The following is a 13,391-nucleotide window of genomic DNA, read 5'->3' as shown; positions in this document are numbered from 1 at the left end:
CATTCTCATACCATTGTAAAAATAAGCAGAGCTGCAATCAAACCCCATTTACCTGGGAGTGAGTCCATTGAATTCAGGATATTGTATAGACATTGTTAGATTGTACTCTCAGTTACTAAATTTTATGCAAACTATCCTAAGGCCCTTTCAGAACATATTATTCTTCATTGGACACTGTACTTTTAAGATCAAAAGATGAACTAAAATAGAGACCCATAAATGGGGTCTTTCCTTGCCCTTTTCGAAGGGAAGACAACTAGGTTCTTTTAACTCCAATTGAAGACTGCACTGCAAAAATATATATGAAATTTTACATTAATATGACTTTTTCCTATGATGCAGTGACATGATCTGCTAGAGGATACCAGGCAGGGATGAAGCAAAGGTCGCCATTAATAAGCATCATTTATTTTTGTGCCTAGGAAGGTGCAATGGCAGTCCTGTGTGATACAAGGGCCCAGACCCAGACTTTTAGACTATTGGCAGTTTCTGCAATTTAACCTGTTGCATCCCTAATCTGTGTGATGGAAATAAAACAGATTATCACAATAGATAGGCGAAAGGGACGCATTGTTTAGTTTCAGTGTTGACTTGATACGCTCACATGACACCTTGTGGAAGCAAAACTGAAATCTGTATGTGACTGTAAGGCATCTGAACACGGGATTTGTTCATTCTTGTTTTATGGGGCATCCATAAGATGTTGTCCTCCTGTGTTTTCACTGCGCTTCTTCTGACTTTTGTGAGATTGTGGAAAATCTGTCTTGGAAAAAAAAAGAGGAACAATAGCATAACACCTGTATAGATAGATAGATAATTCATAACACCATCCCTACGTCCTTTCTTAGGGTGCTTTCAAATAGGGGCTTTATATTGCAGGTCATTGAGATATTTTAAAAAATGTGTTGTCAGATTTTCCTGGGAAAGGGGAAATTCTGATTAAATGGGGTAGGATTGAATATGGGCTGGCATTTTAATACTTATGATGTCATGTGGCTGCTGCAATGAATTTGCATACATAAGGAACACCTGTCCCACAATAAATACCTGCCTTGAAGCACCTTTAGAGTCTCATTTTTGTTGTATTCAGTGACACCTCAGGCAGATTAACCCATCGCTACTCCTTTTCAATCCAGGGACATTTTGTCACCCATTTTGGATGGCATTTATGGTTAATCTTTTACAAAGTGCTAAACAAAAAATAGGCATTGGTATCAAAGGTAAAACTGACCTTTAAGACTTTAGTCTTAAAATGCTTATATGGGGTTATGTCCCACTAGGGAAATAAAATGGAACCTGCTTCTGAATAAACATATATTGGGTTGCACTTCCATAGGGACTGCCATTTTTCACCATCCTTCTCCCCAATTATTCTCTGCTATTTCTTATGGCTTTTTGCTGCCATGTGCACCCTAAAGGACTTATACTACTAAGACTGCACATCAAGCTCTTATTTCTTCTCAAAACTTATTTTTTCTATTTTTCTATTGTTTGTTTGTTTGTTTCTATTTAACAAAATTTATATACTGCTTGATTGTAAAGAACCTCTGAGTGGTTTCCAGAAAAAAGTAAAACCTTAAAATGATTGGTAAAATCAGTTAACAACAGATATTTGAAAACATTCAAAAGATAGTTAAAATCAACAGTAAAACTAAGAAGAGATTAAAACACATGTCAGCATTCCATGTGTCTGGATAGGCTTGCCTAAACAAAAATATTTGTTTATATTTTTGATATAGTTTGTTATTATAGCAAGAGCACCTACCTGATGTGAATAGGCAAAAGAAATCTTACCTTTCTTCCATCACAGGATTAAAAAAACAGTGAGGAGTTTTTATGTATGAAGAGAGGCAAGGCCACAAGGCTGTGCTCCAACAGGCAGTGAAGCCTATACAGTGGTACCTCGGGTTAAGTACTTAATTCATTCCGGAGGTCCGTTCTTAACCTGAAACTGTGCTTAACCTGAAGCACCACTTTAGCTAATGGGGCCTCCTGCTGCCACCGCGCCGCTGGAGCCCGATTTCTGTTCTTAACCTGAAGCACTATTTCTGGGTTAGCAGAGTGTGTAACCTGAAGCGTATGTAACCCGAGGTACCACTGTATTTATCTGCCTCTGGAGAGAAAAGGAATAAAGCAGAAAGACTTTGAGCCACAGAAAAGGAGGTGGTTGGTTGAACCTCACTTCAGGATCCTTAGGACTGATTTAAATAATGGAAACAGTTTGTGATGTTCCTGTGGAGAGGTTGCAGCCGTGTCGAGAACAGGACTCAGAAGAATGGTAGAGGAATGTGCTTAGCCTAGCAGCAATGGTCTCAGTAGAAAGTATCTGCAATGTATCCCACAGGGAAGGTTGCTTATTTTATGAGGAAACCTTGCAACAGATCTGCCTTAATAACATAAAGCAGCAATCGCAACTAGGACTTGCTACATAGTTTCCAGTTAGTTCTTACAGAGTTTTATGGCGAACCACACCCAAGGAGGGGATTTTCTGTTACTGATCAAGCTTATCTTTTTCTTAGAGACTGGCCATGCACAATACATACAAGTACCTCTTGATAAGATTTTTGTGATACATTTCTTACAAGTGCAGAGTTAACAGCACTATGATTGCAACAACAAAAATTTGAATATTACAATAAAACAGGGCAGGAATCTACTCCATTTGCTCTCTAAAACTAAAAGTGATGCAAGATAACAGCCAATAAATTTAGAAAAAAAGTTCTATTGCAAGAAACAAAGCAAAAAAAGGGGGAAGGGTGTTATACACTTGGAAAAGTATTGGCAGGTTCCTCAAAGTTCTCACTATAGCCTTTTGCCTCTGTTGTTTCAATGTTTCTCTACAGTTTATCCTGTACTGCCATAAATTTGTCAGTCTTTGACAAGGATGGCTAACCCTTTACTGGACTGAGGGGCACATTTAGTCTTGGACAATCCTCTGGGGGCACATCACAATAGCAAAGGTAGGGCCAAAAGCAGATGGAGCTGCTATATACGTAGGGTGGGATTTGATGAGTCCCATCAAGGGAAGCCTGTACAAGGACTTCTGCTTGCACAGTGAGGCTTCCCCGGCTCTCCTCTCTCCATGTGTCCCCCAAACTCCTGCAATTGGCTCTTTTGTGAAATAAAGTGGTCTACTAAGTGCATCCCCAATGGAATTAAATACCAGCATCTAAGGACCTAGACTTTTACCTTAATTCCTAATACAGTGGTACTTCAGGTTAAGAACTTAATTCGTTCTGGAGGTCCGTTCTTAACCTGAAACTGTTCTTAACCTGAAGCACCACTTTAGCTAATGGAGTCTCCCGCTGCTGCCACGCGATTTCTGTTCTCATCCTGAAGCAAATTTCTTAACCCAAGGTACTATTTCTGGGTTAGCGGAGTCTGTAACCTGAAGCTTCTGTAACCTGAAGTGTCTGTAACCTGAGGTACCACTGTAGATTATATTGGGGATCTGCTTCTCCCCCCTCCAGAATGTAAATAGGATTGTTCAGTTCATTTCCTCATGGGAGGGCTGTTTTAAACTTGTACTGAAAGAGGGAAATGGGTGATAACATTTGTTCTATGATTTCTAAGACTGGATTCTATTAGATAGCTTGCCACTGGGGATGCAAGAAAGCAGCAGTTTCCCATTCTGCCCTGTATTTGTCAAAGTCAGCATTTTTTTTTCTATTCCACTACAGTTTGTTTCTTCCAACTACTAGGTTGTTCACCTCATTGCTTGCTATTTAATGTAAGTTTCATAATTTACGTAAACTTTTGTGCAATTTACATTCGTTTCAATAAAAAGGAAATGCCAAAACAAAATTTAAATAGTTATTCTTCACATACCATTTCAAAAATCCACAAGAATGTGACCACAGATGAACATGCAAACTGCAGCCATTTTTTCAAATTTCCCCCCCATTTTTTGTCAGAATACTCTGACGTCCCTACTTGATACCAATCCTATATTTTTCAGTCCTTTGGGGTGGTATTCACTTACCAATGGTTCTTCATAGTTATTTTGTTCCATTTGCACCAGGGAATGTTTAGGGTTTTGTATTAAGGTAGAATCCCCAAAATCTTCAAATTCTCTATTTTTATATATATGAAGTATTTTATTGCTTTTTTACATATAATAAACATAATTTAAAATAGCTTTTTTAAAGTCTTGATATGTTTCTATGCTAGATATAATCATTGCAATCAAACTTTTAAAAGGTGTTGGATATAGTAGCTGATGTGATTTGGAACAGAAATATGAAATTATGTAGTGCTATCATTTTTACAACTGTGGCTCTGCTGGACCAGAACAATTTGTAAGTTTCTGGTTCTTCTTAAGTCATTTTGGCTCATTGTCTGGGATAATGATGGAACGCTTCCTTGTAATGTGAGTTTTTCAAAGCTTTATATCCACTGAATATTAATTTATCTTTGTTTTGTTTCTTGGTTTTCACCCCTGACAGTCGTATTTAAAACTTGAAATTAACTTGGAATTTGTACACTTTGCTGGGTGTTGCCTCTTGGTCTTGCATGTCTAAATATCCCCACACTTAAGCTTAACTGGTCTGACAAGGGCTCGAAAATCAGAAATTTGTTAAGGAATCTCCCAAGTCTGTTTGTGTGAGGAGAAGGGTGAGCCATCTGTTGCTCTTTGCACTTCACGTTACGATTTTTGTGTGCAAAGAGCTTCAACCTTGTCTGATGAGACAAGAGAGATAGGCATTCAAAAAGGGGAGCACAGTACAGCACTGTGAACTGTGAATGCACATTGTCCTCTCTTTTTTTAAAAAAAGAATATGTTTGTGTGTCAGTAGCATAGCTTTGAATCAAACACTATTATGCTTCAGACACTGTAGAACCTCTTGGCCACAGCCACATGGTCCTCTCCTTCCTCATGTAGGGGACTGAAAAGCCCTGCAGACACTTGTCTGAGGAAGGAGGAGGTTGTCCTGCTCAGCAATAGAAAGTGGAAGGAGGTAGCAGAGGCAGCACATGGAGCAGTCTACCAAGGCACCTCCTCTCCTGTGGTCTGGCAAAAAGAATTCTTGCATGGACCCCAATCCCTGGCAGTTGTAGATTCATGGGTGGCAGCACACATCAGGTTTGGTTTCCTTGGAATGAAGGTCTCTGAAGACAGTGGTGTCTTTGTGCAATACGTTTTTTATTTATTTCTACATATTTGTATCAAGGGGATGTGAGTAGCGCTGTGGTCTAAACCACAGAGCCTAGGTCTTGCCTATCAGAAGGTCAGCGGTTCGAATCTCCGTGACGGGGTGAGCTCCCATTGTTCGGTCCCAGCTCCTGCCCAGCTAGCAGTTCGAAAGCACATCAAGTGCAAGTAGATAAATAGGTACCACTCCGGCGGGAAGGTAAACGGCGTTTCTGTGCGCTGCTCTCTTTCACCAGAAGCGGCTTAGTCATGCTGGCCACATGTGCTGGAAGCTTCTCCGTGGACAAACACTGGCTCCCTCGGCCTATAGAGCGAGATGAGCACACAACCCCAGAGTCGTCCGCAACTGGACCTAATGGTCAGGGGTACCTTTACCTTTTTTACATATTTGTATCATGCTGTAATGACAGTCTTTACTGCTAGGGGGCACGTGAGGCACATGAACTGAGCCAAAACTTGGAATCTGACTTGCAGGAATCCACCTCAGAGCCCAAATGGGTCTCCTCAGGAGAAGAACGGGAAAGGGGAGGTGCTGTCATTTACCTGCCGAGGGGACTCTTCTCCCTCCCTCCCTTACTCCCTGGCACCAAGGGAGGTTTTCTTGGCAGGGGAGAGAGAGAAAGAGAAAAAACGAAAGAGAAAAAGGGAGAGGAGAAATTTTGTTGTCCTTTTGCAGGGAGAGAGGGTGGTCTTGGGGTTGATGGGGAGATGCATCATTGTCCTTTTGGCGGGAAGCTGGGGATGGGGGAGACGGTATGTGGAAGTTGGGGGGAGATGTGGTTCCTCTTTTATAGGTTCAGAAGCTGAGGAAGGAAGAACATACGTGGTCTTGGAGAGGGAAACAGAAATGGAGAAGGGAGATGGACCTGAGGGGAAACTAAGGCAGACGAATGGGGGATATTGTGGTTGTGGATAGGGAAACTGAGGCAAGAAGAAAGGGTTGGTGAGTAGAGTGTGCAGCGGGGCACATATATATTCAAGCCGAGCATCAGTTGGAAGAGCCCACTACATTAATGCTCCCACAGATCTTGCTCCACCATTGGGGGCCCTCCAAAGCACACTGTGCTTTGAATTCAGCACAGAGATCAAGCCAAGCCTCTGTGTCTCTTCCCAACCCATTTCAAGACAAGTCTGGTCTGTTGTTCTCTTGGTGAGACACTTGCTGATGATGCCGCCCACTGCTGATGTAGGGGGCAAGGCCTGCCCTCCTTAGCCCACCTTCTGGAAGCTTCTTCAACTGGTAGTTTCTGGGTGGCAACCAATCACAAACCTACTTAACAGACTTGACTTCACTTGACAAAGAGACTGGTTTTGCTACTTCAGCAGCCTCTTTTACTATTATTACTATTATTAAACATAATCCCATTTTACAAGCTGTAAACCCACAGCCTGGGAGGGGAACAACCAAAGTTAACATTTAGACCAGCCTTCCAGCCATAACGCTATTCACCTGCCCCCTCAACTGCCGCCTCTTGTCTGTTAATGCTGGGGCGAGTGGAATGTCTCCTCTCATCTCAGGCAGGTAACACTGGGGCAATTTATTCTGCAACAGGAGGAGGGAGTGGAGGAGTTAGCAGTGCTCTGTATTACTGCTTTTCAGTTTGATTGCTGTACTACAAACATATGCCTGTTCAAAAGCACATTCAGTGTGCATTAGCAGTCCTTATTTCAATATGGATCTATCCAAGCTTTTGCAAGACAGATCTGGATGAAATCTTGAATTGTCCAGTTCCTGACCATTTTACCATTCTAACTCGCAACCTATCAGAGCCCTTTTATATCTCTCTCTCATGTTCACTATAAATTTACATCGCTGAATTTGTGTACACAAAATTAAAATATGTTAATATTATAAATTTTAGGCCACCTCAGAACCCTTAACAGAAAAGAAGTACAGTGGTACCTCAGGTTAAGTACTTAATTCATTCCAGAGGTCTGTTCTTAACCTGAAACTGTTCTTAACTTGAACCACCACTTTAGCTAATGGGGCCTCCCACTGCTGCTGCGCTGCCGGAGCACAATTTCTGTTCTCATCCTGAAGCAAAGTTCTTAACCCGAGGTAATGTTTCTGGGTTAGCGGAGTCAGGTTAGCGGAGTAACCTGAAGCGTATGTAACCTGAAGCGTATGTAACACGAGGTACCACTGTATATAAATTAGGGAGGTAGGAAGGCACTGCTTTCCATTCTGCCCCAGATTCACCACATGCAGCACTGCCTCTGTTCCGCTGCAGTTTGTCTTCCACACAAACTGCGCTATTTGTTTCATTGTTCACCATAGCAATATTATGTCATCTGTGTCATAACGTTATTCCACCCCATTCATTTTAGTGTGAAGGAAACACAATGCAGATGGAGAGAAAACATGATCAATTATGTATTGCTTGCAGGCTGAAAGCAACCACGTCAGTTGTTCACTGGACTGAGTTCCATTTTGGACACAGGCTAAATAAACAATCACTGGCAATTTCTGCTCCCGTTTTTGTTTTTGTCAGGAATGTCCATGATCCCTAATATAAATAAAATAAAGAAAGAAAAGGCGCTCATTTATTTGCTTGCAGAAGCCAATAAAATAAAATAAAACTCAAGCTTTGCTGCAAGGTCTCCATGGCATTCTGAATGCCTGTACTTTTTTTAAAAAAAATTTGCATAGTGCATCAATTTTATTGCACTTGACACAGGTGCAATTACAGAACTTTAACTATTTAACTCAAGCATCAATCTGAGAAGGCGGAAGCAGATGCATATCAGAAATAGGTGAATACTAATTCATTTGGGCCCCAAGGGACTGCTGGAGCAGACATACTCTTGTTGCTTCCATTGCTTTGCATTTCTGTGGCCCGGGGGGTGGGGTGGGCTGTATTGATAGCCTTTTGTTTTTCCTTTCATTTTATTATGTAGTTTGTTTTCTATTTTGTATTTTCCTGTTGTGAACTGCTCTGGGATCTTTGGATGAAGGGCGGTATGCAAATTTAATAAATAATAGTAGTATTTTATATCATTTTGTGCTGCTTGTGTTCCCACCCATGCCCACCCCACCTCTCAGCGCTGCCTCATTAAAGCAGCTGTTTCTTTTTCCCTACTGGATGCAGTCAGCATGAATGTCCCTTTCTTTACTTTTAGTTTCAGAGTTATTAACAAATTTTGTCATTTTTATAGCAAGTCCAATGCCCAAGCGTTGTTCCATAGCAGTATTCTGTTTGTTCTTTTCAGCTGTTTTTCATGTTTCCCCATAGATTCCTCTCTTCTATGAAAAGCCCAATGGACCATAGGTTGGGGGTGGAAATGAGGAAAGCAATGCACATTGTTTGTGCTTTGAATTAGTCAATTACTTGTACTCAGTGTTGTTTTTTTCAGGGGTTACACTTTCTAGGGAAAAAGCGCTGCTTGTACTGCAGACAGCTACAGTATTTGGTGTTTATGTTTGCTTGTTTTTCATAAAATAAACACACACACACGGCAATCAGAGAAGAAACAGCTAGTAGTTCACAACTGAGATATCTCTAGAGTTAGTATACAGTGGTACCTTGGTTCTCGAACTTAATCCATTCTGGGAGTCCATTTGACTCCCAAAACTGTTAGCAAACCAAGACGTGGCTTCTGCTTGAGCGCAAGAAGCTCCTGCAGCCAATCGGAAGCTGCGTTTTGGTTTGCTAACGATTTCAGGAGTCGAACGGACTCCCGGAATGGATTAAGTTCGAGAACGTTCAGCTTCCAAAAAACGTTCGCAAACCAGAACACTCACTTGCGGGTTTGCGGCGTTCAGGAGCAAATTTGTTCGGCAGCTAAGTCGTTTGAGAACCAAGGTACGGTTGTACATACTTTTAGAAGGCACTGCCTGCCTTCAGCTATCTGGGGCTGATTTAATTTGAATGATGCCTGCCCCTTCATCTGTCCTAGGGGCATGGTGGGGAGCGAGTGTGCGCCTTCCCTCCCCACAGTCCCAGTGAGGCTGTCCCAGTTCCCATGAGGGGATTGCATACTTGACAGGATCAACATGCATAAATTCTAATGTGCAAGGGCCTCAATCATGTGGTGGATTGACATATTGGATTTTATAAACCTACGCCTCATTTAAATGATCTTACAGATACTAATAAAACATTTTTGAAAGGCTACATATTGGATTTTATACACCTACGCCCCATTTAAATGATCTTAAAGATACCGATAAAACATTTTTAAAAGGCTACACATACCACAGCTATATTAAAAAACAACTATCAGCAGAATCAAAGTTAAGAAATAAGATGTGAAAGGTAACTGCCCACCACCACCCTGTGAGCAGCCAAGGATTTCAGAGGAGGGATCTGTGGGTGAAGAAGGAAGGCACACTCTTGCTTCCTACCATGTGTGTGACCCTTGTTGTGAAAATATACTTTACGCTGACTAGCCCTGATTCTAAATATCAAGTATTCTTACTGTTTATTTTGACTGTGGGAAGCACAAGGCTGATGTTATCCAGCTGGAACTTTAAACAATGTGATTTACTTTACAACTGGTAATAGAAACAGAAAGTGTTTTAACGACTTGTTTGGCTTAATTGTATATAGGCACATTTTTATCATAATGTTGTACAAGGTGTAACACTTTGAGCCTGCAGTTATACCAATGAATCTTATTTAACTGAAAGCTTTTTGAAAATTTAAATGAGAAAGCATGTTCTCAATAATTTCTTGTCTGTTTTCTCCTAGACAAACGCGTTGATGACTGGCCCTTGATGCAGTCTCCATTTCCCACATTGGCTATAAGTACTCTTTACCTCCTCACTGTTTGGCTTGGTCCCAAATGGATGAAGACAAGGGAGCCTTTCCAGTTCCGCTCATTATTGATTTTTTATAACTTTGGAATGGTTCTACTTAACTTCTATATTTTCAAAGAGGTACCACTCTTTTTACATATATGATTTGCTATTTACAGTTCAGAATTTTGTAGTGGTTTTTATGTGTTGTGAAAAGCAAATGTGTCTTCGGGTGTATTTGAATCAAACTGTTGATTAATGTGTTTTACTCTTCATAAATTCTTTAATTTGCCACAAAATACCTTTGGGATCATTACATTGGCTTTTGTTTTTGTCTCTCTGTGTGATTTAACACTGGAATGATTTGACTTTGTGTACATTAGGTTCTGCTGAAGGTTGCATTCATAAAAGCTAAGAAACTGAGTGGCAAACTATGCTACAATGTCAAATCAGGAGAATAAATAGCTCTACAAATTCTTTAAAGATGGCTCTCTGGGGTGCGGACAGAGCACTTATCTCTTGTCCTCAGCATTGAGCACAACAGTGCTAGGATTGGGAGACGGAGCCTTGGCAGATTGCTGGGCCGGATTTGGGCCACTTTGAATTTGCCTGGTAAGAAACCATCAACCAGTGCGTACCTCTTGAGTAGAGATGTTATATACTGACAGGGTCTCAATCCTGTCAGCAATTGTGCTGCTGTAGCATTCTGCACTGACTGTAGTTTCCAGGTCAATCACAAGGAAAGCCCTACATAGAGTGCATTGCAGCAATCCAAATGTGAAGTCACCAGTGCCTGAACTACTATGATCAAGCTCTCCTGGTCCAGGAATGGACATAGCTGTTGTACAGAGCCTCTGTTTTGCCGTGATTCAACTTCAACTTATTTTCCCTCATCCATCCCACCAATGTGTCTTGGCACTGGTGCAGGGCCTCTCCTGATTCAAATAGAGTTGAGTGTTGTCAGCCTACTTGCTAACACCTTGTCCCCAAACTCCTAATTACTGTTCCCTGTGACTAAAAAAGGTAAAGGACCCCTGACAGTTAAGTCCAGTCGCAGATTCTGGGGTTGGGGCACTCATCTTGCTTTACATGCCAAGGGAGCCGGCGTTTGTCCGCAGACAGCTTTTCCGGGTCATCTGGCCAGCATAACTAAGCCGCTTCTGGCGCAATGGAACACGCCTGTGGCTACACTACATATAAATTTGTAATAGCATTGGAGATAAAATAGTGCCAATGCCAAAGCAATCTCTTGATGCTATTCTCTGGACTCAGTCCCATAGGTAAGATCAGAACCACTGTAGCACAGTGACCCCAGTTCCCATTTCATAGAGGTGGTCTAGGAGAATATCATGGTGAATGGTACTGAAAGCTGCAAGAGAGATCAAGAAGCAGGAGCATGGTCTCTGTAAAGGGAATCCAGCAGGGCGACCAAGGCAGACCCACTCCTAGGTCTGAAACCAGGCTTGCCTGAATCTAAATAAATGCTTTAGAAAATATAAAGAATGCATTAATAATGATCTAAGATGCAGAGAGAGATTGGCTTTGATTAGGAGAATGATGAGCACCGTAAAAGGTTGCACTTGCCGAATAACCTTTATAGTAGGATAGGAGAGCTGAAAAAAATTCATATCAGGCAACCAATGTGCCCCTTTGTTTTCAGATAGTACATGGGAAAATGAGTAAAAAGCCCTGGACATAAATGTTCATAGCCTGTTAGTGGCTATGGTGGCTCATTTACCAGAAGTAAGGTATTTAGTGTTAACTCTGGAAGTATGTACTTAATTCTGACCAAACTAAGCCTCCTAGAACAAGTGCCTCCTGTGTCCCAGGCTTTTTAGATTTGTCCACCCATGTACTATCTAAAACCAAAGGGGCGCATTGGTTGCCAGGTGTGAAATATATTGCCATTGTTTGCAGCTCTCCTACCCCACCATTCAACTCTGGGAGGACTCTCCCTCTTCCTTAGACTTTCCATCTTGCTGCTCTGCTCAGTTGACTGTTCTGTACGCTTGTCCTAACACCTGGTACATGATGGGCTGAATTGGTGACATACTTACTTTAAAGCAATTTGTAACAGTTGAAATTAACAAGACAACTGTTTGATAGGACTGTGAATCCCAATTTAATTTCTTCTCCTCAAGATCATTATTGTAATACTGTACCTTCGGAAAATTAAATTGAAATATTTCAATAGCTATTATCTTTATTTTGGAGATTATCTCGATTGGGAGAAATTCTTCTTTAGGCTAGTTTTCAAAAGTCAATTCTACAAATCCTCCCCAAAACTGTATTCAACGCTGTTGCAGTTCAACGATGAAGCAGAGAAATTTTGTAAATATAATCCCATCTGTTAATATTGGGTACAGAACCATAATCAAACACTTCATCCTTCCAACAGAAAAGCCAAATGGTTTTATGGTCCAGCAAAGTTAAGATTATACCCGGCCCTGTATGGGAGCACTCTAAATTATGCGCAGTCTATAAGCCACTTGTGAAAGTTTTATTGAAGCAAACTTGAATTGGAGATATTAAATAGCTAGCCAATAATGGAAGACAGGTGTCTTCAGAATTTCTATTTATTTTGGAGTTTGTTTTGTTGTTTTGCAGGCTTAGAGTTAGTTGACTGTGGTTTGATGCCTGAATGAGGGACGCTATGAAATGAGAAGTTAATTTTTTTAATTTGCCTTTTCGATTTGCACATAAAGGCCACAGGCCAGAACCCTGCCCTTCTGAAGAAGGGGTGGAGTAGCTTCTTATGAGACTCCAGTATGAATGATCCTTAACACCTGCAATGCCATCCTCATGCCTAGTGCATCAGCTTGACAAACCAGTCACTTAAAGGCAAGACTGCACCTCACCTTGGGACACTAAGCTGCCTAGGCTTGCCTAGGCCCTGTGAGCAGCTCTCTCATCCTGCTTTTGTTGAGTAATATGGATGCTAGGGACATGGAGAAGAAACAGGCTGCTGGAGGCTGTAAGGCGAGGTGTGTGAGGGCCTCAGTTGGAAGTGAATTGCCACATCACACTGGAGATGAGGCTTTGGGCAGATCCATACCACACATTTAAAGCTCATGGCTTTCTCCAAAGAACCCTGGGAACTCTCGTTTGTTAAGGGGGCTGGGAGCTGTAGCTCTGTGAGGGGGAACTAATAATTCCCAGGATTCCTTGGAAGAATCAGGGGGTTTAAATGTGCATTGAAGGGGATTTAAATGTGCATCTGTCCTTCGCAATAAGAAGGAACATATGGTTAAACTGCAGGCCTTTTACAAGGCACTGTGACCCCTCTTTGTGCCAATTTGCAAAGAAATGTTTAAATTAAAGAAGTGATTGCTTTTATGAATAATCGTTAACAAGCCTATGAAACATTAATTTGTGAATTTAACATTTTCAGCTACTTTTGGCATCAAAAGCTCGAGGATACAGCTATATCTGTCAGAGTGTGGATTATTCAGATAATGAATATGAAGTCAGGGTGAGTAGTAACTTACGTCCGTTGTGAAG

At 41.3% G+C, this 13,391-nt stretch overlaps 1 protein-coding gene across 1 annotated transcript in view; it reads left to right on the top strand.

Moving 5' to 3' along the window:
* ELOVL4 (ELOVL fatty acid elongase 4) overlaps nucleotides 1–13,391 on the top strand; it is a 43,159-nt gene that overhangs the window by 13,621 nt on the left and 16,147 nt on the right. The window contains exons 2-3 of the mRNA XM_053381341.1: nucleotides 9,844–10,031; nucleotides 13,282–13,362. Of these exons, the coding sequence (XP_053237316.1) occupies nucleotides 9,844–10,031; nucleotides 13,282–13,362 (269 nt within the window). The remainder of the gene's footprint in view (nucleotides 1–9,843; nucleotides 10,032–13,281; nucleotides 13,363–13,391) is intronic.

This window comes from Podarcis raffonei, chromosome 3, assembly GCF_027172205.1.
Source record: "Podarcis raffonei isolate rPodRaf1 chromosome 3, rPodRaf1.pri, whole genome shotgun sequence".
Lineage (NCBI taxonomy): Eukaryota > Metazoa > Chordata > Lepidosauria > Squamata > Lacertidae > Podarcis > Podarcis raffonei.
The sequence above is the reverse complement of the archived record's forward strand: the minus strand, read 5'-3'. Positions and strand labels throughout refer to the sequence as shown.